Source organism: Chelmon rostratus, chromosome 5 (genome assembly GCF_017976325.1).
Source record: "Chelmon rostratus isolate fCheRos1 chromosome 5, fCheRos1.pri, whole genome shotgun sequence".
Taxonomy (NCBI): domain Eukaryota; kingdom Metazoa; phylum Chordata; class Actinopteri; order Chaetodontiformes; family Chaetodontidae; genus Chelmon; species Chelmon rostratus.
The window spans coordinates 13,520,661-13,546,799 of record NC_055662.1 but is presented as its reverse complement, the minus strand read 5'-3'; the positions used below and the strand labels follow the sequence as shown (position 1 = coordinate 13,546,799).

General features: G+C 42.6%; 1 protein-coding gene across 1 annotated transcript in view; it reads left to right on the top strand.

The window, feature by feature from the left end:
* The window catches only part of si:dkey-215k6.1 (transmembrane protein 132D), a 237,956-nt gene that overhangs the window by 172,692 nt on the left and 39,125 nt on the right, over positions 1–26,139 (top strand). The window contains exon 5 of the mRNA XM_041937397.1: positions 1,135–1,330. Coding sequence (XP_041793331.1) covers positions 1,135–1,330 — 196 coding nt within the window. The remainder of the gene's footprint in view (positions 1–1,134; positions 1,331–26,139) is intronic.

Sequence of the window (26,139 nt, the reverse complement as noted above, 5' to 3'; positions counted from 1 at the left end):
ATTTTTGGATGGGATGATTTGACTCGATGTTTCCCTCCCACACCCAGTCACACAAACACGCACACAAGCTCACACACATGCGCATGCAAGGATAGTGGGATCTCAACTTTTGCGCCTTCTTCGCCGTCCTCAAGGCAGAAGCACTCATCGTTATCATTTCCATCACCAGAATCTTCACCACCATCCTCTTCGTCATCCCGGTCATTATTATCACTGTAATCACATTTTCAGTAGTAGCTGTGGCGGCTTCGAGTGGATGTAATAAACACATTTTTTCAGCTTGAGGGATTGTAACAAAGGCATTTAGAGTCTGTTACAGGATGTTTTGACATGTAGCTGAAGTTCCAGGCCACATGCTGCCAGATTCAAACGGTGATACCAGCCCTCTCTGCCACCTCTCTCTTTCTCCATTAATGCATCATAAGTTCTTATTGTTTCATTATTGTGCAAATACTCTGGACTTGCATTACATTGTGTTGTTGATGTTGACAAAAAATACATGAAAAAAAAAATCCTGACCCTACTGTTGTGTTTTCTCCTGTATTGAAGATTATTAAAGTTGTGTTGAGCCGAATGAGACCTGAGAGTTGTATTCTCTCATCGCCATGGCCAATGCTGCTGCGTTTCTGCACAGCACTCCCCAAACACGTTTGTCCATCTCTAAAATGTGGCCAGTGCTGACCCATAGTCTTCCTCAGATTTTCTGGTGAAGTCAGGGTGCTTATCATTGCTCGTACTAATCCCTATAAACAGATATCTGCATACGAACGCAGAAGCGAGAGAGATTTGGGTATCGAAAACATTTAGTCCAAGTGGAGTTGACTAATCATGTTTGAGCTTTGGTTGCATGCTGGTAAACAAACAAAAAATAATGTATCTGCATTCATATTCAGATATCTGTTCATAGAGATTAGCTGAAATGTTGTCAAAAAGCGTCTCAGTTGCTGATCAGACAGTGAACAGTGACCAGCGCAGGAAGAGGAAGTGCCTTGCCTTTTCCTCTTTCTTATTTCATAATATTATGTCACGGGTGATGTTGCTGGAAACACCTAAGTATCTTGTGTAAGTTTGTAAAAGATCGCAATAGCCTTAAAAACAACCCCCCCCCCTTCCACTTTCTCTCTGTCTCTGCAGATTGGAAAGTCCATCATATGAGGTGATGCAGCTGGACTTTGAGGTCGATAACGTGATCAACCTGGTGCCAACCCAGACTCTGCACTGGAACGTCGAGTACCCAGCTGGCATGCAGTCAGCGTCCAGGCAAACCGAGAAAGTCTCGCACCTCTACATCAGCAACGCCGACATACAGGGAATCGTACCGCTGGCCGAGGTGAGGCACGACTCGATCGAAGGGCACAGATACAGACACAGATCTGTGAGAATACATATTGACGCACCCGGCAGCACACATTTCTTATGCTGGAATAGACTCCCATTTTCCCCTCCATTTCCCTCCTACTCCCAACCGTCTTGCTGACACCACCAGCACATCCTCTTCCTCCGGGTTGATCAAAGCTGTAAAGGTCAGCTTGTTTACCCCCTCCTGTTGCTACAAGCCTCCCGGTCACATACACACACACAGCGGGTTTCAGTCTCACAGGTTTCAAAATGACAAGCAGCCTCACGAATATGGGCACACAGCCACACAGGGACGGCGCCGATAGAGCCGGGCGCACATCCACATACCAAGACCGTCAGCGTGGATGCAAATGCATCACAAAGAGACCCGAAACCTTCATTGTTCCACACAGTATTTTAATGAACAACAAAAGGAAGAAAAAATTAAATTTGCTCATTATTGCATACGTAGCAGATGGGAGGAAATAATGATGTTTTGCTGTTAAATGTTGTTAACAGCTCAATAATGCAACTTATCTGACAACATGATGGCTAATATGTGCTTTGCAAGCCATTATTGTGCTAATATTATACCCATAGCATGAAGCCCTTATCGTGATTAAGACCAAGAAACATCATTTCCTTTCTTGCCAGCTAGTAAATCCACAAGCACTTTCTATTTTACTGAAAATAGCTTCATGTGAAAATGAAGTAAAATAAAATCGAACATTTTGTACTGTACAGTTTGCTGCACGCGTTGTTGCCGTCCAGTTTTCCCATGAAAGATTAAAAAAAAAGCTCAATTAGAAGCCGTCTGAAAAAGAGAGCAAACAAATCCTGACTGCTTTGAATTAGACAGGGTCAGGTGAAGGAAACGTACGTCTGCTTAAATCTGTGACACTTCTGATCAGATGAAATACCACCGTTGCTTCATACATTCAGAGATCAAAACAGACACATCCCAAAGCAGACATCGCTGCTCCGGCTGAAGCAACCCAGACCCTCAGGCTAAAAAGTGAGGGGAAGGATGCTTTTCAAAATACTCCCAGTTCCATTACCACTGAGGTAAAGCTAATCTGGCCTGATAGCCCTCCTTCAAACAGCAAAGCCCTAGTGAGAAAACCCAATTTTGTTCAGGGCTTTTGCAAACCCTGTCTCTTTCACACACTGCAAAAAGCAAGCTTGAAACCGTCATTTCAAATAGCAGGACTGTTGGGATTTTGTGAGCTTTTTTAACGGGCCAGTCTGAAAGGAGCTCAGGAGTGAGTAATGCTACATCTCACTCCCATGTGTTCTTTGAAACAGACGCATTTAAATGAATTTTTAAATGAATCGGTAAGATATGTAGGCACATACAATGAGCATTTCTTGTATTCACTGAAAACCTGATCGTGGGTTAGGGCCGGCTGGTATTCGACTTTTCTGTTGATTACGTCACATTCACGCCCCCTAAAGGATCGGTAAGTTCATACAATTTACATGATGAACATTTGCTTTTTGCCGTCAAAAGCTGTTTAAACATGCATGTGATGACGATAATTCTGTGGCAATTAAAATATTTTCAGAAGTCACCTATTAATAATGCACTCAGCTCATGATCAGGACATATTTCTCTCTTATAGTACTTTATTATAATACTTTGCTGCTTTTTGAAAAATATTGCAGTTGATGCTCATGATCCTGGCCCTTGCATCACTCGGTATCAGATTCAAACCCACCTGTGTGCTATCGCTGCTGTCGCCCACCCCTAGTTTTGATGATGCTGGTGGAGAGCACTGGTGACTCAGAAGGCCACGGCATGAATCACTGTTTTCATACTCATCAAACAATTTAGTGCCTTTCACCGCCCTGTCTGGAAGCAACTGCTTTTTTCATGTTTTCTCCACTCATTTTTTGAAGCTTTTTGTCTCCTTTGAATGAATGATATAACATGGAAATACAACCCCGGTTTCCAAGACAGTTGGGACACTGTGAGTCGTAGCACAAAGACAGCATATCAAATGTTGAAACTGAGAAATCTCAATGCTCCCACACACTACTAAAAGTCTAACCTTAACTTTGGTTTGGTTGAAGTTAAGAAAAGATGGTTTCAGTTCAATACTGACACATTAAAAATGCACGTGTCATGTTATCATTGACTTTTTTAAGATTCAAGAACTCAAGAAAATTCAAGAAAATTGTAATGTGATTGTATTTGCTTTTCAAGTATATAAACATCCCAACGCTCAAGATGAATTAAACAAAAAAAAAAGTGACTTCTCTTTACCTGTTACATCTGTTCACATTCAGTTTCACACACACAGAATCAAACACACATCTCTGTGTACACACACCTACACACCTCGTTCCACTCTCTCGCCCTCCATCTCTTTGTTGCCCCTCTCCTTTGGGTAAAAGCATCGAAATGACTGCTATTACAAGCAATTTGGGCGGCCTGATTTGTTTACCAGAACCGCTGACCAGGTGTTGATTGCCGGTTGGTTGTTTAAGGCGTCTGCTGCTGAGCGGGGTCTCCATGATGGGTCACTGAGATGAAAGCTCCAGCGAGTCTTGGTCTTTTAGGAGGAGGGAAGGAGAAGGAATGAAGGAAATCTTCAAAGGGAGCTGGATGTAAAAGCTTTTACGAAGCCTTACATCCTCCTTCCGGGACAATTCCACATCTGAGGGCTGGAACAAAAGTGCAGTGCAACCATGTAACGAAATGTGGGATCTTTACAGCTGTTACATATTTAAACAGCCTAAAAACGAAGCCTCGCACATAATTGCATCAGGAGCACTCAGCGCTGGCTTTAAAACATTGTTTCTTTGTCTGATCTGTTTGGGTGATTCAACTCCACCTCAGCCATCATCTACCATCTCCCAAATCATAAGTCAGCTTATCAACAGCACTTATGTGGTAATGCAGTGGGTTCTCTCTTCACAAGGTAACAATGAAAACCAGAACACAGCCCGTCATTACCAAACCCTCTCCGACATTTTCCTCCTAATTCCGCATATCCATTAAGGTTCTGGTCTCTTGGCTGAGCGGGAAAGAAAGAGGCCCTCTTCAGGAAACGAGGGATTATTAGGAGTAATTTGTCTCCTGCGGGGGCTGAAAAATTGGTTTCATCTTTTAGAGAAGAGAGGTGAGGAGAGGAGAAAGAGTTGGGGAGAGAGGGATGGGGAGGGAGGCAAAAAAAGAGTCAGAGAGAGGTAGAAGCAGACTGGCAGAAAGAGACAGATGTAAGATTTGGGAGAGGGGAACTCAGATTAAAGAGGATATCTTAGATTAAAGCTATTCATTTATTAAGCGTGCATTAGTCGCTACCTCTCATGTTAGTCCATCCAGCGGCACCCTTTCTGCTGCCTGACGTCTGCGAATAGTCCAACAAAAAACTACAAGAAAGAAACACAGAGTGATGTTCAGTGTAATCTGCCACCGATTTTAACTCTCAGCCACCAAGAACAAAAAGAAGAGCACTGTACTGGATTTCCTACGCTGTGTCGTTCCTGTCACTTCCTCCTCAAACAAACCATCTATCACCAGATTCACAGAGCCTCAGCTGAATGGCAGTGGGGATATTGAATTTAATGCTAAGGAGAGCGGTGGGGTGGAGCATGAGAAATGCAAACTGATCAGAGTAGCGAAAATGTGAATAACCCACTCTGAAAAGTGGACCTGCAGTCATCCTTTGAATGGCAACCCACTGCGGCAGCCGGTTATTTATCAGAACCATGTCCATACCTGCTTTTTAAACTCAGCGACTCAGCGAGAAAACTTTCTTTTATTTAACCCAGACAGTCATCTCAAATTTAATTCTGATGATGTTTAAGGAAGGAGATAGGCCAGAAACTTGGCAAGGCCTGATTCATTTTTAAGCTGCAGCTGAAAACGGCTGAAGTTCAGGACATTGGTAGTTTCCAGAGGCGGTTAGTCCACCACCATCTGCCTCAGACAATAAACAGCTCTGAAAAATGAAAGTTCATTGTTGGAGCAAAATGCAACTGACTGTATTCCTATTGGACAGTCCTGTTGGACAATTTTGGATTATATTCCCATTGACTGGGGATATCAAACACTGTCTGAAAGAGCCTCAGATTATGTCCGTCTGTCACTGATGGAATACAACAAAAATTAATTGTTGTGGCATTTTGTGCAAGATTGCTGCATTTGTGCAAGCTGCATATTTTAATGGAGTTTTTTTAAGTGGTAGGGAGAGATTTGGACATTCTTAAAACAAATTGCACTTGTTTAGCCAGCAGTCGGCGGATAATTACACAACCGCAACCCTGAACTAGTTTGATCGCTGTGCCACCACCTCCAGCTATTAGCCGCTGATCTTTGTTTTAAATTGTACATCTAGAGGCAACACAGCACCTGCAGTGATGCCCTTTTTGTGCGTTGCAGAGAATGAGGCCAAACAAGCCTGTTGCCTTATTATCTTTTAAGAAAGAGAGGTTAATGTAGGCTTATGTCAGTACCGTTTCTGTAAAGCAAGTCAAGCAAAACACTCCCACTACTGCTTCAGTGCAACAGTTTTAAAAACCTGTGCTATTCATTTCATTTATGAAGTGCAAATTACTGGAAGGCAGTCGTCCAAAATACAGTATTTCCCTATGGGGTGTCTAGAATTGGCCTGTTTTGAGATCTGGTTGTAATAATAATACTAATAGTAGTAGTAGTATTTAAGTATTACATTAGTATATTTCCAAAAAGACACATAATCTTCTTAGACTACGCAAGTTACAGAAGCTGGTTTAAATCAGGAATTTGAACAGTATATACAGCACAGAGAAGGCGCAGGGGGTGATGATCACATCCAGAGTCTATGTTGAATCATTGCATAAGGTAAAAAGCAGCAGAGCACAGGAGCGTTGAGTTTCAGCACCAAGGACAGCGTCACAGTCTATGCTAAGTGCTCGCATCAGAATCCTAATGGGACTCAGTTTTGTGTTGCTGTTAACGTGGTAATTACTTAAAATGAGAAGTCCTGCCCTTTGCATAGTTCAGTGTGTAAATCTTTGACTTTCCCCTGTTTACAGGAGGCCCGTAGCTATGATATAACTAATGAGGGGACATAAAGAGAGAAAATGACACAAATGGAGAGAAAAAGAGGGACAGAACGAGCAGTTATTTGAGCCAGCGGAGAAGCCGAATGGAGAGGCAGTGCAGAAATGGACCTGCTGCACTTTCCTTGCTCTTAGAGACATTATAGCGACTGATAAATTGGATCAGTAGTAATGTTGTTTAACGTTCCCCACGAGCGCCATCACGCACCCGTCAGGAACGAGGCTCACAACCCCTCACAGTGTGAAAGACTGAAAAATATCTCCTCTCCTCACATGATCTGAATGCATTAACTAAACTGCATGTGCCACACGTCAGCGCCAGTGTTTCTTCTGGACCGGTTTGCCAATAACCCAGATAAACATTTTTGGATTGACAAAGGAGGAGGGATGGAAATGCAGGGAGACGGTTTCTTGACAACCTGCGTGTCCCATCTGATTTTGTTGTTGTCGTCGTTGTTACTGCTACCTGTGGTCTTTTGCAGTAACTTTTTTTTTCTGCATACATTTATCTGTTTGTTGTGTATAGAAGAGGGAAAAAAGTGAGTAAAAAAGAGAAAGGGTCAACTCTTTCTTCTCCTATTCTTCCTCCTTGTCTGCCCTGTCTTGAAGTTGTATTGTTTTCATGACTCTCCTCTGTTCTCTTCCCTGTTCCTCCACCTCTCTTTGAGCTTTTGCCTTGTAGTTAATAATTAATTGGAACACTTGTTCCTTATTGCTTGAAGATGCCTGTGAGCTTGACTTCTCAGCTGTGGGGCTGTGTGTGTGTGTGTGTGTGTGTGTGTGTGTGTGTGTGTGTGTTGCAGACCTCTTAGCTGTGTAGCAGCCCAGTAATGCTAAGTGGCTCCTTAATTTGCTTCTTCTGATTGGTTCTCTCTAACAGGAAGTCACTAAGTAGGAAGAGGAAACTGAATAGCCAATAATTTGTTGATGAAAGCACACACACACACACACACACACACACACACAGTTTTCAAACTCAATTATGGATTTACCTTTTTCACAGTCTGTGTGTTTATTAGAAACAGGCTTTGCTCCCTGTCCCGACCAGTTTCTTCATCGTTACATCTTGAGCTATTGTTTTCTCAATTCCCCTTTTTTCTGTGTGTGTGTATGTGCATCTGTGTGTGTGTGCATGTGTGTGTGTGTTGGCAACAGTCTAAATACCCGTGCTGACTAATTTACACTGAGACAGTGGAATCAGTCTTACACACTCCCCAGCTCCCCTGTTATAACTGCTTGGCATAGCTGCATTTCTGTTTTGAGGAACAAAAACTTTCGTTTTATATTTAAGGCCGTGATCAAATCACAATGATGAAAACTACTGTTCTTTCTATTGTTTCACAATATTCATTCAAGGCTGACTGACTTTGGTTGAGGGGGGGGGGGCACTTTTCCTCAGATATTTCAACTAATTTAACCCTCTTATTCTGGCTGTTAACCTCCACCACTGATTCACAGTCACGCGTCTCTCCGCGTTCTGAAGAAGCTTGCAAGTTCTCATCCGTGTTTTTTCTTTCACCCATGCCCCTTACTTGTCTTTAGTTAAAGTATTTGCTTGTTACCTGCCTTCAACTACCCAATTAATCAATACATAGTCTGTGTGTGTGTGTGTGTGTGTGTGTGTGTGTGTGTGTGTGTGTGTGTGTGTGTGTGTGTTTGTATGTGTGTATTTGGGCCACTGAGAACTTGCCTGTCCTTGGCTCCAGGTTCATTTTCATACCAAGCTGCTCCCGCTCGCTCCAATCAGTCGTCAAGAATAAGACAAAAAGAGCAGGTGGAGGTGGAGATGGAGGTGGGGAGAGAGAGGGACAGGTGTTTAAAGCTAGGAAGACAAGTTTGGAGGTATGTTAGAAAATGTCAAAGCCTACAAGACAAGAGGAGGGTGCCATTCCTACTCCTTCAATCTTAATGTAAAGAAGAGGCAGTAGATGCACGAAAAGTCAATAAAATAAGCAGCATGAGCACACATTTGCCCTGGGCAGAGTGAATTAAGAGGAAGATGCATTTACTCCTCTTTAAATGTTCGAGTTGCACAAGACATTCGCCTGATATATAATGCAAAAGCCAGTCAGCCTCAAACAAACCCCTGTCACTTGTTGTGAATTTAACTTTGTAAAATCAATTAGTGTCTGAATAAAATGTTTCATTTTCAACAAAGATCATGGCAGTGTAGTTTGGGACTGGCATTCATTGAGCAAACTCATGACTTTAAATTTTACTTTGGTCATCATCTCCCAAGTAAAGAGCGTATAGTAATTGTAGTCATTTTTCACTCTTGAGGATATTATCTCACCCAGTGGCAGACTGTCTGAGGGGCCACCTGCATACAGTGCAAAAAGTTGTGATGCATTTACGGTGAATCAGTTCCAAAACCCTGCTTAAGATTAGAATTGTTTTATTAAGTGGATCAGATTTAAAGTGTAACTGCTGTTTGCATCTCTGGAATAAAAACACTCAGGGAACTTTTAACCGTTTAACCATTTACAGGGAATTGAGACCAACACATTTTCTCACAGCACTGAATCACTTTTTCTCCACTGGAAGGGCGCCCCAGAGGGAATTTCATCACCTTCACTTGAACACTGGGCCACAGCAGAGGGCACTTTATCTAATTATATCGTCCATAGGGGCATCCAAGAGGGCACTTGTTCTTTCCAAACATGGGGGCACCAGTGATCTCACCAAATAAACGTGTAGGTGAAGGATGAGTAATCAGGCACCAAAGAGTGATGTAACCTGGTTTTTAATTCAACTAAAGATTGATTTCATTTTTAAAGATGAGAAACTCAAAAGTGGACTCACCCACTGTAGTTTGTGGTTGGAAAGAAAACCCACGTGAAACCTGATGAAATTTAGGAGGTCTGTGAAATGAAAATGAGGCAACTCCCACTAGAAAGTGAGGAGGCATAAACAGAGAGAAATGAAAAGAGAACAAATGTTCGAACTTTCTGACAAGATTCACTGATTTGACTTTTTCTTTTTTATGAAGTCTGAGAATGGCCTCATTCATGCTCAGTCACATTTAATCCTGCTTGGCAGCTTCTTAGTCCAACCACAATGTTCTCGTGGGCCACTAAAGCAGCTGTACTGGGGCCGCAGAGGACTTAGTGGTGTGCTCAAGTGTACATCAGCAGCAATCTAAAAGGGAGAGGAGAGTCGTGCCACCAGGGTGACAGCTTGGAGTTAAAACTGGCAACGCTTTTACTACAAACCCTAATTATTTTAAGACTTAGGTCAACTGCCGCAGCACAAATTAATAAACTTATGAAAACGAGATGGCATGTGAGAGACAAAAAAAGTAAAAACAAAACAGGAAAAATGACAGAAAAGAGAGAGAGATGGATACAGATATATTCCACACAATAAGCACACTGAAGCCCTCCTTCACATGAAATTAGCCTTAAGTACAAGACCAAAAAGTGGGCGAGAGAGCAACAGACAGACTGATGAAGTGACACGGAGAGAGAGCAAAATGAGGAGAAACACACAGGATGAGGGGGTGGGAAAAGAGGGGAAGAAGAGGAAGAAAAAGGGGAGGTCAAATTGATAGACATAAGCAGGAAAGAGAATAGACAGAAAAAAGAGGGCGACAAGTGAAAAAGGGAGACAAAGAGAAGGATGGAGACATAAAGAGACGGCAAAGAACGAGGGAGCACGAGGGAGAGGAAATTAGACAAGCTAAAATAGTAGAAGTGGGCACAGAGGGGAGTGAGAGTGCTATGGAGAGCGAGAGATGGAGAGAAAGAGGAGGGCCCAGCGGAGGTGCAGAGCACCATCTAATAGTCCCTTGGAAGTCCTGGGCAGCACAGAGAAGGAAAGAAAAGAGTGAGAGACATAGGGCAAGAGGGAGAGAGAGAGAGGAGACGAGAGCAGGGCAGTTCTAATGCAATTAGGGGTCTGGAAATTGAAAGTACAATTCTCCCTGGGATCTTAGCAAGAGTGGTGTGTGTGTGTGTGTGTGTGTGTGTATGCCTGCGTGCGTGCGCGTGTGGTTGGATGGGCTGTTAGCTTTCATATCTACCAAATGTCTTCATCCCTCCTCCCTCCTGTTCTATCTCTCCGTCTCTTCCTCTCTCAATTTGACTTTCTTAAAATTACTCTCTTCTCTTACAGTCCCCTCCCTCCATTTAATTTCTTCTTCTTTCCCTCCCCCACTCTCCCCCCTTCCCTCGCTGACTCCAGCCATTCTTTTCTGGCCCTCTCTCCATTTCCCCTCCTTCTCTCTCTCTCTTTCTTTCTCTCTGCATTTTTGCCTTTCATGATTTTGTGAAGATGCAAGCTAAATGTCAGCTGCATTTTATATTTACATTTTGGATTTCAAACGTTTAGCTGATGCTCTTACACATGTCGAGTTGCCCTAAATATCACAATAGTTCAATTTTTTTTTTTTTTTTTTAGAAGACCAAAGACTGACAAAACCAAGTAATATATGCAGGGATTACAGTCAGCGTCCCAATACTCTACAATTGATCAGGTTTGTGTTTGTGCAGATGTGATCTGTGCATCCTCAGAAGTTCATTAAAATGTCTTGGCCATCTTTTGGTCTTTTATGTAACTAATTTGCATATAGTTTTAATTGTGCACACTTGAAGAAACAAGTTATGTGACATTTGAGAGTAGCTATATGTCATTATTTAAAAGTAGTTTAACATAAAAACCCCACAAATCTCCTTTCGTAGAACTCACATACACAGAGAAATACAAGGGTACATATACATTAGAATGCATATATACGTATACATACACAAACTTGAGGCATTAAAAAAACACTGTGTTATTCCAACTATATTTCCCCTGATAATTGGTGTTTCAGGAAAGGCTTAAAACAACAGCAGTCTCTCTGGCTAATTACCTGCTCTAATTAGCTGTGTGCATAATTACCACGGGCAAATCTAAACGCTGTCCCGAAGAAGACTTATCATTTTGGCCCCATTAGCACCTGTGTGCGTGTAGGTGTGTTTTTGTCCGCGAGGGAGTTTTTGTCCACAGATTCAACCTTCACTTTCCACGCTGGCAGTGGGACAGGAGGGAAGTAGGTTAGGCGTGTGCTAATTGCCCCAGCAACAGGGTGATTGACTCCCAGCTACCCCATAGGCTCGTTAGCATCTCGTTAGCAGCTGCAATTAGTGTCGTGACAGAAAGGCAGGCGGTATACGGAGGGACAGCGAGACACTGGCTGTAGAGGTGAAAGGTTTAGGATACAATTGTCTCTCCAGGGGCAGAGAGAGAGAGAGTTAGTGAAAACCCTTCAAATGTGACTGACGGACGTGATTTGATCTACGGTGTATGCAACATCATAGACTTTCAGCTGATGTTCATACCCAGGTTGGCCTTTCTGTTTCTGGATAACTGCTATGGAACAAAGAGATAATCACAGACAGAAAGGTCAATTCTTAAAAAAAACAAAAACAAACAAAAACAAAAACCTCACATGTTTCATACACTACAAATGCAAAGAAATGATATAAGGAAAAGAGGAACAACAAAAATAAAATGCAACAAAAGTTGATGTAGCATTTTACATGAGGGTACACATATCCACCATTGACTGTTTTTATTAGCATGCACATAAGTAGCATATTGGCGCTTTATTAGTCATTATAAAGCCATTATTATTGCTTTATTCAAGGGTTAGGGGATTAGGGTTATTAAGGGTTATTAAGGGTTAGGGTTAAATTATTAATATCGTAATTCATGGACAACAACTTTGCTCCTGTCAATAAGCTGTAATTAGGAGGTTTTAAGGATAAACTCTTGCAGATTATGGCCTAGTAGTTGCAGAATGTTTTCATACAGAATAAGCCATTAATATGTGATTTATAATGACCAATAAAGAGCCTTTGTGCTACTAATATGCATGATAATAAGCGACTGGTTACTGTTGAATTTGGGTACCTTAATATAAAGTGTTACCAAAGTTGTCCATTCATTTGCCCACATCCTCCACCACCTGATCTAACAACAAAGGTGATGGAGGCGTAGGTGCAGGCCAACAGCCTCCACAGCTCCACATCACGTTGTATTCGCCGGGTCAAACCCACTTCTTGTCAAGCATCAATTAAATCTAAATGATTTGTTTTAAATCTGCCTCATGGCTTTATTCTGCACACAAATTCAGTTTCACTCTGAAATGCGTCCAAAGGTGTGACTTTAGGGCAAAGAAATGGATAGCAATGGTTGTTTTCAGCAAGAACGACCATTGTCTCTTCATTTATACAGTCGCTGTGAGGAAGGTTACCTGAGCATAAGTGCACTTTCTGAACATCCTGGGTTAAACTACACACATTCACACTTGGGATGAATCTGACACAATCAAAGGCTCACACTGTTGTCCACCCACCAGCTGGGTGTTTATTGCCTTGAAGTTCTCGATTGGACACGTGTCATACCGCAGTGTGTGGTTAAATTAGTCACACGAGGATCAACCGTATCTTCAGAAAACGCCCTCCCATCAGCGGCAGCTCTCATCAGCCCAAAACTCCTACACATATTGTGCTGTGCCTAGTTCATGCAATTATGCCCAATAAACACTGACATATCAAGCAAAGTTTAGAGGTGATGGCAGCTGCAGCGAAATGCTGTGTCGGTTTGGAATTTATGTTTACACACAGCGCAGTGACGACAACAATACTGTGAAAAATAATTAAGTGACACGATATCTGCAATGTGAAAACAGTGAGTCATGAGAAGACAGACTACGCTCACAGTCACAGGCTTTTAGGAACCAACCAGACTTCCATCCTTTTGGGGTTTTTTTTAAATGGTGTTTACTTATTTTAGTAGTAAAATAATCTAATTTTCGCAGTTCTCCGCAAACTTTTCCAAAATGTTGAACTATTCCTTTCATTGTATGAAGTCAGTAGACAGTAACAGTAGATATGTTGATGAGCGACTGTATCTACTTTAGTACGGCATCAAATCTAATTAAGCAGTGTTTTAAAGACAGCAGTCGTTGTCAGATTAAGCTATTTAGTGTGTTCTATTAATTTTTTACTTTATTTAATGAGTTTATTTCTCAGGGACAGTACATATTCACAAACACTACTGTAAATATGCCAGAATTAGCCAAGAGGCTAGTTTTCACCTGTAGTCGCTGGCCACATGTGAGGTTGGCAGCGTAAAATCAGGAAGCAGATGAAAGCAAAGATAGACATCAGCAACAGTAGCAGGTAGTTCAAGCATTGGGGCAGTTTAGCAGCATACAAGTTGTATATTGACAGACATTTGCAAAATGATGAATCCAAACTAGTGCTGACAGATGTGACGGTCCTCCAGAGAAGGACCTGGACGTGGTGAGTTCACTGACCTGGGCCAGTGCAGCATTCAATTCATGTGCTGCTCTAATTGAAAAGGTGGATTGACCAAAAGCAGATTAGTGGGATAATGCAGTGTCCTCTTGTAATCTCATTTGTACTTACTCATTGCCTAACAAAGCAATTAGCATCAATAACTCAATACCTCACCATTGATTGGTGCACAAATTCCATTCGCACATTCTCAAAATGCCTCGTCTGGTGCATATATATATGTATATATAGCTGTTCGTGTTAATCTTTTTTAAACCTTTTCTAATGTGACTGACTTTTTTTTGGACATATTGACAAAGCAAGAGACATTCATGCATTTTTTGCACACTATAAAAAATGAATGTACAAATGCAAACTGCAATTCTTTTTTTTCCTGAATTTAATTTCAGTTTTAGGCCCTTTTCTTGATCGCATACATAATACTCTATTTATTAGCTTTTACTTTATCTTGCACTGCATAATTTGGCAGATTGGAAGTGTGAACATGTGACAAAAGCACACAAGCTCAATGAATAATTGTCCCAAAGAAATCTGGGGTAAAAAAAAATCATGCAGCATTGCACTAGCAATCTTTTGATTCTATAGGGAGAAAATGTGTTAGAAAAGTCTTAAAATAACTCCCAATGAAGGAGTGGAAATTTGGCTGGCGCTCCCTTAGTAATGATTAGTCTGAAGTCTTATAGATCACGAGAAACATTTCAGCCTTTGGCCAAAGCCTGAAGTAATTACTCTGTCTAACAAATAGATTTGATGCGATCACACAAACACACACACACACAGTCACACACACACACACACACACACACACATATACACTCACAAGTATTAAAAAAACAGCATAGGCACACACTCAAACATGCACACACCCACACAAAACTGTGTTGCAGCCAAATAAATGAGCCGGCACTCCTCGGGCCTAATAGTCTGGCTGTAATTAACATTGTCATAGTGATAATAGCCATTTATCCCTGACATATCACACACACACACACACACACAGTCCAAAACCTCTATCTTGTCTAGGCAGCTCGCCCAGCTGTCACCTCCCTCATCTGTCTCCACCCCCCGCCTCTCCTCCTTTTTCTCCTCCTCCTCTTCAGTATTTAGACCTCAGGACCCCTCTGTTCCTCTGTTCACGTTTCCCATTGTTCGGTCATTCCGTCTCCCATCTCCTTCACACAGCCTCCTTTCCCCTCTCTTCACTCCTTCCCCTCACTTCCTTTTTCAATATTCAATATATTTCGTCTCACTTGCCAACCTTGTTTCTTTTTAAACATGCTGTGTTCCCTCTGCAGCGGAATACAGTCGGCAGGAAACCGGATGTTTGTTGCTTTCAATTAGAGGATGACAATAGACACCAGCTCTGGTGGAAGTGTTGCCCTGAGATTCTTGCAGAGGCAGTTTTTGGAGACTAATGCAAGTTTTCCCCCCACTTTTGAGTACACTACATAAGTTAAAACAAGTCAGCAATGACTTTCGGTTTCACACGGGACATGAACAGCGATCTCCTGGGAAAAAAGTCTGGATATTCTCCTAAATATACTTTCTTGCTCTTTATACGAGATCACCCAACTTCCTCCTTTGCTCCCCTCATAGTTACTACAGCCACTAGAGGTCGATGCCTACAACATAAGTACAGGTCGTAATAAGCTGCTTTTTTCTGGTGAGGACGGGCTGTGCAGGTCAGCCCATTAGCAGAAGGTGGAGGGTGAGATGAGAGTCTCAGGCTGTTTCTATGGATGTCTGTGGAGACTGAACAGCGAGGAGAGGGAGACAGTTTAGAAGTTACCACAATGAAAAACAAAAGATGTTGAAAGCTCTTGCTCTTCCAGTTTGGTCTTTAAACAAAGATAAAGCAGTAACTGAGTAATAGTGTTGTCACAGCGGCAGTGCTGATAAAGTTTTTAGGTCGGGGGGGATTTAATGAACACTGAGCCTTACGGCTGCAGCAGCTACTAACAGGCCACAACATGACCTGAACGCCTTTGGTTGCCAATCGGTAAGAAAAGGATGCAGGCCTTACAGGAACCCCGGTGAACTCCGCCAGCTTTCCGCTGCTGCTCCGCTCGTTCTGCGCTTGGACCAGCCCCAGCCCGACCTCACATTGGTTTTTATTTCATTCAGTTTAGCAAACTAAACCAAAATATTTTCAGGAAAACATGGTTTTATCAGTCATTGTCCATCACAGTCGCAACGATGCTATTAAGATCTGCTCTCTTGAGGTTGGAAACCAATAAAAAAAACACAAACGTCCACCTGTAACCATGACAGTGACAGACTTCCTGTCCATTTAAACCCTTTTAATCATTTCAAATAAATGGCCATATTTTATTGCTAAATACTAAAACCAATAAATCTCTCGTTAATCACAGTTACCACAGCAACAGTTTGTGTTTGGTGTTGCAGTCAAGTGTAAAAGATGTGCTTCATCAGGTACACAACACACTTTAACAACATGCACTTGCTTTGTTTGCTGTTTCTTAATCTACACATTCAAACACAATCACAGGCTCTTACACACACACACACACACACACACACACACACACACACACTGTATGCAGGCTCGGTCTGTGTTCACAGACATAAGGAATAGATGTGATATTGATGATACAACAGTTTGCACATTAGAAAGCCAGTCTCTAATTATTTTAGTAAACAGTATTGACTTTTGTGGCAGCGGGCAGCCGCTCTGCTGAATCACAATATCTGTTGAAGTCGAAGTTCATTTACTTCAACAAGACAAAAACAAGCAATTTCCAGGACTTCTCTTCAGGACTCCTTCCAAGAAGAGAGAGGGAGGCAAATCAGGACAGGAACCGAACCAACATGTGTAAACTAAAAGGAGTCACAGCAGGCATTACTGCGCGTCACTTGACAAGAATCAGCAAACTAAGAAACAGCTTAAAGTTATTTTTTCCCTCAACAACTTTAAGTATATATGTCTCGATTAAGTATATGTAAATTAACGATGCTGAGGCCACAGGCTGGATGCTCGGACTGTATTTATGACAGTGTAACTGGTTTGGACATGAAAAGTAACACTCTTAAATTCAGCAGTGGCCAAATGGCTCCATTTGTCTCTTCTAAACTTTTACTCCTCTGAACTCTTCCCATTCTCTAAATCACTCGCCTCTGGCTGGTGGGCAAGCTTAATTTCCTGCTGTCTTTTTGCACCAAGAATACTTCACTTAGGAGAGATGATAATGAAGATGAAGATCACAAAGCGATGTTTTCTCAGTTTAACTGTTAAGCTCTTTAGCTGTGCAGGGGAACAGGGCTGTGTAGTAAATACTGATGTGGCCCCTGCTCTTCAGAAATGGTTCAGTTTATCGAGCAGCAGCTTTTTATTTATTTGAACTGCCTTTTGTTCGCACCGAATAATATCATGAATATACATGAGTTGTTGTAACTTGTTTCACAGTTCTTCAGTGAAATCAAAATATCCTCAGTCAAGGCAACAAAATAGATCAGGTAAAAAAGTGTAAAGGTAACAACAAATTAATCACTTTTTGAATGATTTAACAGTATTCGTTGACTTTAGTTTCATAAAATATGTTCATTCAAAACAGTTGCATGAGAACTATCATTGTCCAACTTAGTATGGCTAGGTGTGAGTGCTTGGACTTCTTACAGTCAGCATGCGCAGTACATTAAGGCAGATAAGCCTCCAGAACCGCACAGTACATGCAGGCACATGTACGCAAATGCACACACACACACACACATACACACAAACAAACACACACACACACACACCCAGAGAGAGAAAGTGCGATACACTTGATGCGTTTAATGGGTCTGTGGTAAATCGCAGCTAAGTGCCTTCAACCAATTTCCCTTTCACAGCTGAGCCCTGACACACACCCACAAACATGTGGGGAGGCGCATACACACACACACACACACACACACACACACACACACACACACACACACACACAGAAAACACATGTATAGGTTGGATGGATGGGACAACACAGTGAGACTGCGAAAAAAAATTGCTTTAAAGAGAAAATAAAAGATAAAGGATGTTAAAGTCAAGGGTCTGCAAGTTATCTGTAGTAGCATATATATATGTTGTACCTTAAAGCCATAAATGTGCGTTTCTATGCTAAAAATGGGCCAGTAGTGTGTGCTTTCATATGCTTTTAGTGTGATAGTCATTTTAGGCACGAGTGTAGTCGAAATGTGGATGTACATCTTTCCCTGACTTATTCACATGTAGCTGCTTTTGCTCTTTATGATCAAATGTGCATTAAAAAAAAAACAATATTGGATACTCCTATTGTCTATATACAGACACAATTACATATGTGTTTATATCGTAGGATATATTTGCAGCTGGCATATGTTGCCAGATTGAAAAAAAGCCTTTATGAAACACGTTAATCAACTTTATGTCAATGCAGCAAGATAATCCGACTTGAAACAACCTCAATTAATGTGTTAACTCAGCCGTAAAAAATGGAATTGGAGCGGTAACATGCTGAACATCTGATTTGCACACAAGCACACCTTCGCTGACTTTTATTGCTTTATTAATGTCACATATAATGCAATAAACAACGTACATGCACACATGACCTGTCATTTCTTTTTCTGGCCTTTGGCCGTGGCCACTCGTTATAAACATGGGAGCATGTTAGGTCATCTTCATATGTGTCTCTCTCTTACGCACACACACACACACACACACACACAGCAAGATTTCACTGTTTAATTCTGTTGTGTTTTATTCTCCTCCACAATCTTCTCACTCCCACCTGAAATCAGAGACTTGTAGATAGATAACAAAACAAGAATTTCAGGTTGAAGGTCAGATACAGGTGATGAATAGCAAGGACCAGAAGCGTGAGAAAGGTAAAAAAGAAGCCGCCAAAGCAGAGTAGTGAGATAGAGATCCGAAAGAAAGCATCCAAACAAAACCAGTGCAATGAGGAATAAACAGTATTCTGACCATTTTCGTCTCAACTCTTCTCACCGTCTTTTTCCTTATGCGCAGCCTGTGTTACAGGGAGAGCAGCGCTAATTCTCTCTATCATTCAGCCCCGCTCGCTGTACAAGTGCAGAACATACACTCAGATGAACACGCTATTTAGTATATCACTGCTTTGCCCCTGGTCAAACACTCAATAAACCATCCAATTATACTGCTCTCTCTCAAACTGTTACTTAACCTGTAGCCCATTCGAATATACTATAGCTCTGCTCATATCAAGATGTAAGGGAAGGTTCTTAGTGATCATAAAATTGCCTTTTTCTCCTCTCCCTTATCCCTGAACTCTTCTTCTCTTTTCTCTCTCTCTTCCGGTCTGTCCCGCAGTCTTCTTATATACTTTTTTTGTCTTTATCTTCCTTATTTGACGTATTCTTCCCTCTCCCCCTTTTCATACCGGAGCAAAGGTTTTACTTGGTTGGAGGATCAAAAGCATTACACAGCCTTTAACACAGGAAATGGATAGTCAGCGTCAATGGCGGCTATCTGTTGGATGTCAGCGCTCTTGCTGCACTAACGCGACACTTCCCCCGGCTGCATGAGCGTATGCGTGTGTGCACAGAGAAATGCAAGCAGTGATTGCATAACGGCACAAGGGCGAGGTCTGGATCAAACTGCCTGTCTCATACTCGGCGGTATTTGTTAGCTTCCTGATAAAAAAAAAGCCACTTACTCCATTAGCAAGTTGCCCACTTAGCTAATTGGTTGATATGTTGATAAATGAAGTGGCTTTAATGTATTTTTTAGGTCTTTTGGTCACTTGGTTTCAACAGAGTGTGTTAGCATACGCCCTTGGCTGTGTGTGTGTGTGTGTGTCACCCAATGACAGGCGTTAAATCCAGCCAAAAGGACAGAAACTGATCTTGCTAAAGCAAGTGATCAGTTTGAACACAGGATGCTCCTGGTTTGAAGGCCTAAGCTTCATATGATTGTGTTGATATCTTTAACTACTAATTTTACAGAAAAAGTTTACCTTCCCTTGAATCGTTTCAATTCTATTACAACCTCAAAACTTTAAGAAATAGAAGGTGATTTTGCTTTTACCTCCCTGTAAAAAGACACATAGAACGGGACTGTCTTTTTCTCAGATCTTTAAATTCGTTGTGTTGAGTAGCAGAAGAAGCAAGAGGCTTTTATGCCCGAGGCCTCAGTGTTTGCGTTTTCACGCTGTGGTGAAAAGGTCACTGTGAGAGCAAAAGGGGACTCAGAGTCGTATATGTTCCGAGCAATTTCCCCCAAATGAGAAACTTGACAATTTAAGGAATGAACAAAAAAAGAGACACAGCAGGTGTGTGCGTGTAAGTGTGCGCTTGTGTGCATGTGTGTGCTAATGTCTCAGCGCATTTACTGGAAACACAGACATAGATTAGATGGCAGTACTTCCATTTTGGCTGGAAGAGATTCCTGTGTGTGTGTGTGTGTGTGTGTGTGTGTGTGTCTGTGTTTGTGTGTGAGAGAGAGAGAGAGAGAGAGAGAGAGAGAGAGAGAGTGTGCAAGAAAGAGAGAGGAGAAAGAGTGATAGACAGACAGAGAAGGAGGGGGAGACAGAAAGAGAACTGCTTACATACTCTTATTGTAAGTCACAGTTGGAATTGAATTTGTACAGAAGAGCGAAAAGCCCCAGTTTTTTCACTGTGTCAACCTTTTTACAACACTGTGTGCATGCGTGCATGTGTGTGTGTGTGTGTGTGTGTGTGTGTGTGATGGGTGGTCTCGCTCTAATTGCTTCACTTTGAATCGCGCACACCTTGCAGGGCATACACACACACACACACACACACACATGCACACATGGATAAGCTTCATTGAAGTGAGAAGCTGTTTCCAAGACTTCACTTCTCTCGTGCAACTTGCACACACAAACATGTTCGTCAGTGCATGCTACATGAACATGTGCGCACACAGACACATACACACAGACGCACACACACATCCATCTCACTCATGCACACACATGCACAGGTGTATGCAGGAACTTACATGAACTCGCACAAAAACGCATTCATTCATACATAGGAATACTTGGCACGCACAACCTCACCACACACACACACACACACACACACGCATGCACGCACACACCTCCTCTGAGCTTATCTCATTGCAGTATGGAGCAGCTTTTGAAGGCAGTAGGGAGCCAGTTGTTGACGAGCCACTTAATAATTCCCTTGGACAGGCATGAAATTCTCTCCTTTTCTCTCTCTGTCTCTCTTTCTGTCTCCTTTGCTCTCGCTCTAATATTCCTCTTCCTGCTGTGTTTTTATCTTTTTTTTTCCATTTTCTCTATTTTTCTAATTTTGTTCTGCTTTGTCTCTTTTTTCACTCGACTCGCTTCTCTCTGTCTCTTTTGTGTCTCTCCTTTTTTCTGCACACTGCGATTCATCTTTGCATTTGCTAGTATGGTAACATGAAGTTTAATAAGGCACCTGCAATGATAGTCTGCTTCTCGAATAACAACTCGCTAGCCAGGCAGGTTTTCTGAATTCCATGCATTTCATACTGTGCTTTAAACTCTCTCTCTCTCTCTCTCTCTCTCTCTCTCCAGGGAGTCAGTTAAATCATGATTAAACATGAATATAATTCAATTACCTCTCCATCCCTATTAAAGATGATCGTTCTCCAAAGCCAGCTAGTGTCTGACTCATGTTCAGCCCAGGTTGGACGGCGGGACGTGGACCGAGATTAGATTAGATGTATTTTGAACCAGTGTCAGTTCATCCCTCTGGAGCTGCTGTTCAGGTTCAGTTACACTAAATTGGTACAGCCCAATTTATCTTCACAGGTGTTAAGTTAGCAAGCTAGCTGCCTCGGTTGCTGACTCGACAAGAAGTTCACACTTCTTCTTCTTTAAAGATGTATTTGTACTGTCAGCTTCCATCTCCCAGCTGTCTAAAAATGACTGAAATTATTTGATGCGAGTTAGGGGGCTTAGATCAACAGCTCAGACTCTCTTTTGGGCTCCTTTTCTGTCTATAATAGAGCTTATTATCATCCTTTTGCTGTATCAATCAATTAGACACAACATCTATTGTGCACACACTGAAAGTCAACACGAATGAGTTGAGTACAAGGTAATGGGAGTTTCAGCAGCGCAATAGAAACAGTTTAACACACCAGGATTTGATAGATAGATTTGTTTAAGACAGACACTGTCACTGATCATCTGAACTGCATGAAAGATGTTTGTCTTCCAACCCCGTTTCCCAAAAAGTTGACACACTGTGTAAAATATGAATGGAAACAGAATGTGATGGCTTGCATAACACTGAAACTCCATATTTAATTTAAAGTAGCACAAAAGCAATATGTTGAATGTTGAAAATGAGAAATATCATTGTTTTTGAAAATCTTCATTTAGAATTTGATGCAGCAACACACTCACCTGCTGCCACTTCACCTCATTAACTGTGAGATGCTCCAGCAGCTGCTTCTTTTAGCATTTCACAGCTTTTCCACTCTTTTGTTTCCACTGTCCCGACTTTTGAAATGCGTTGCTGCCATCAAATTCTAAATGAGGATATCATTTTCAAAAAGCAGTGAGACCCACAGGAGGGATCAAAAGGGGCCGATGTGGTGGGATTTGGGTGGCAGTCGTGGGCGGGGGCCCGGACGGCCCAATCCCTGGACTCTGAATCTGGCAATGGGGACATGGAATATCACCTTGCTGTTGTTTCGGCCTATGGGCCGGACAGCAGTGTGAAGAACCTGCCCTTCTTGGAGTCCATGGGAGGGGCGCTGAAAAGTGCTCCAACTGGGGACTCCATAGTTCTACTGGGGGACTTCAACGGTCACTTGAGCAGCGACAGTGTTACCTGGAAGTGCAGTTGGGAGGAACGGCCTTCCCAATCTGAACCCGAGTGTGGACCCAGAGATTGGCTCATCCATCACTCAGGCTGAGGTCACCGAGGTAGTTTGGAAGCTACTCACTGGCATGGCACTGGGGGTGGATGAGATCCGCACTGAGTACCTCAAGTCTCTCGATGTTGTAGGGCTGTCTTGGCTGACACACCTCTGCAACAGCGCGTGGCAACTGGGGACAGTGCCCCTGGACTGGCAGACAGGGGTGCTACAAGGGGATCACAATCCTCAGCCTCCCTGGTAAAGTATATTCCCGGGTACTGGAGAGGAGAATTTGGCCGATAGTCAAACCTCGGATTCAGGAGGAACAATGTGGTCATGGAACACTGGACCAGCTCTATACCCTCTGCAGGGTGCTTGAGGGTTCGTGGGAGTTTGCCCAACCAGTCCACATGTGTTTTGTGGACTTGGAGAAGGCATTTGTCCCTCGTGGCATTCAGCTTCAGGAGTATGGAGTCCGGGGCCCTCTACTACGGGCCTCCAGTCTCTCTATGACTGCAGCAGGAGCTTGGTTTGCATTGCCGGCAGTAAGTCAGACCTGTTCCCAGTGCATGTTGGACTCCGGCAGGGCTGCCCTTTGTCACCGGTTCTGTTCATTATTTTTATGGACAAAATTTCTAGGTGCAGCCAAAGGCCGGAGGGAGCCTGGACCACAGGATCTCATCTCTGCTTTTTGTGGATGATGTTGTCTTGTTGGCTTCTTTGAACCAGGACCTCCAGCATGTGTTGGGGCAGTTTGCAGCCGAGTGCGAAGCGGCTGGGATGAGAATCAGCACCTCCAAGTCCAAGGCCATGGTTCTCGACCGGAAAAGGGTGGCTTGCCCCCTCTGGGTTGGAGCTTCTGCCTCAAGTGGAGGAGTTCAAGTATCTTGGGGTCTTGTTGATGAGTGAGGGAGGCATGGAGCGTGAGATTGACAGGTGGATCAGTGCGGCGGCAGCAGTAATGCGGTCGTTGTACCGGTCCGTCCTGGTGAAGAAGTAGCTGAGCCAAAAGGCAAAGTTCTCGATCGGTTCCCCCCCGGAAGAGCTGGAGGAAGTGTCTGGGGAGAGGGAAGTCTGGGCATCCCTGCTGAGACTGCTGCCCCCGCGACCCGGCCCCAGATAAGCAGAAGAAAATGGATTGATGGAGAATGTGATTGGATCATTTTGGTATTATAAGAGATTTTGGCTTGACACCTTGTGTCAGCAGGTAGCATCATCAATTTGAAGTGTCCCCTGGAAACATACAATGTCTTAAAACTAACTTTTGTTGTGTTCCTTTGTGTTGAGGATGGATTCGCCATTAGCTTGTGTTTTCTACATATGGTTGTACTTTTATTGGATTCAGCTCTTGGAGCCATTTCAGCCCCCGTTGTGGATCCCCTTCAACATACAGCGTCTCTGCCTGCAGACCCTCCATTCAGATAAAGAAAAACTCACGCAAGGACACAATAAATGAAAACTGCCACTTTTCGGCAGTTAAAAACCACATTTAAAAAAAAAAAACAGGGATATCCAATAGCTCTTTTTTTAACTAAAAATTTGTTTCCCGCCTTGCTGTCATTTCTTTTGACCCGTGCTGCATATAGCTGAGATGTAAACATGATGCTATCTGTACCATGGCTTCCAAGAGACTCCTGCCCCGGGAAACACACACACTTTTTAACATACACATACAGGCTACATGCTAACACAAATACACAGACAAATAGAAACGTCATTATCTCTTGTCCTCTTTCTCTTCCTGCTCTTTGATTTTTATCCCTCAATCTGCTCTCCATCCCTCAAGGCGGAAGAAGAATCTCCTCGTTAATTTGTTTTTTTTTTCTGTGCACGTCTACTTTGTGCCCTTCATCTTCCTCTCCTGCGCTCCCTCTTTCATCTTTTCCATGCTTTTAATCCTGTTTGTCCCCACTTCTCCTCCTCCTCCTGCTCCTCCTCCTCCTCACCTGTTTCTCGCCTTCAACCTGCAGAACTGTTTTCTGTCGTGTTATATATCAAAAGTATCTATTTCTGATTTCAGGCAAAGCAAAGCAGAGTGTGAGGAGAGACCAAAAACTGAGAGAATTACAGATTAAGAAACTGTCTTTGTGTGTGTGTGTGTGTGTGTGTGTGTGTGTGTGTGTTTGTGAAGGTGAGCTCATTAAGTAAAGGTCACGTAGCAGTATGTGGCAGTGAGGGATAGGGCATCAGGCAACTTGTCATCGGTCACATGCTCTTAAACTATTGAATGTGTGTGCATCAGCATCTTATGTTATTTGTGAGTGGGCGCATGTCTGTAAGTGTGTATCCCTGACCCTCACATGCTATTTATACTTGGAGTTTATTTGCATATCCTTGTGTTATTGTGTATGTTTGCCCCGAGTCTTCCACCTGTTTCTGTATCTTTATGTAGGTTTTGATGTACGCAGCACATGTTCCTGTGTGCAAAGTACATTTACTCAAGTCCTGTACTTATGCACAGTTTTCAGCCAATTCCGCTTTTCTTAAGTACTTGCTACCTACCTCTACTTCATTCTACATTTTACAGGGAACTATTGTAATCTTTACTCCACTATATAACAGAAAAGTGTGCTCATTGTTGTTTAGATTACGATTCTATATTAGAAAAATATCATGTGGTAGTCTCACAAAGTGCAATGCCTTGTTCAAGATCAAACCAGTGACTACAAACCTTTCAGTCTTTTGAAAAAGCAGTGCTGGGGCCGCTCGTCTGGCTCCAGATGCTTTTAAGTTGTTCCAACAAAGAACTCTTTCCTCTAAACTTCTCAGGTAGTTTCATTTATATAACCGTGTGATGCACAGTCCAAACGATGAATGCAAATTTATGCAGCAGGACTTTCTTCTTTTGTACTCCATTCGTCATCGTGTCACCCCTCATGTTTATCTTGTGACCCTTTGCAGGGGCCCGACTCCAAGGTTGGGCACCACTGGACTAACTAACTGTACATAAAGTAGTCAAAACCTGCTCCACCTCAACCAATACAACAGTAAAATGCTGCGTGCACAGTGCACATTGATGCATCAGTATTAACACTTATTAATACTGTAATATACAATAACATATTACTCACAGGGACTGCATTTTGGATCGAAACCATTTCACTCCAAACTGTGTCTGGGGACACACAGTGAAATACAGTATGCATGTGTATTCTGTACTTCTTCTCTGTTGGCATCCTGTGCGCTCAGTTGAATTCCACAAGAGTCAGAAAGCACACACACACAAACACACTCCCCATCCAGAAACAGTGGGCCCAGTGAACTACCCTGCAATCAGGCTTGTGTGTGTGTTGGCGGTAAAAATGCCCCCTTGGAAACTCAATGCCAAATAATCAAGATTGACGCTGGCACACAGCGCTCTGAGGTGTGTGTGTGTGTGTGTGTGTGTGTGTGTGTGTGGTTTGTTTGTGCTATTTTTGTTAGAGGATCTAATCAAATGTAATCATGCTGATTACATTAATCGTGAGGTTTATAATCACCTTCTTTTTTTCCTCTTTCTCTCTTCTTCGAAAACTCTCCCTTGGTCTCCAGACCTGTCAACCCTCCCATTTTTCCCAAGATTCTCTCCTGCTGTCTTCTCATTTAAATATTTCCCCGTCAATCTCA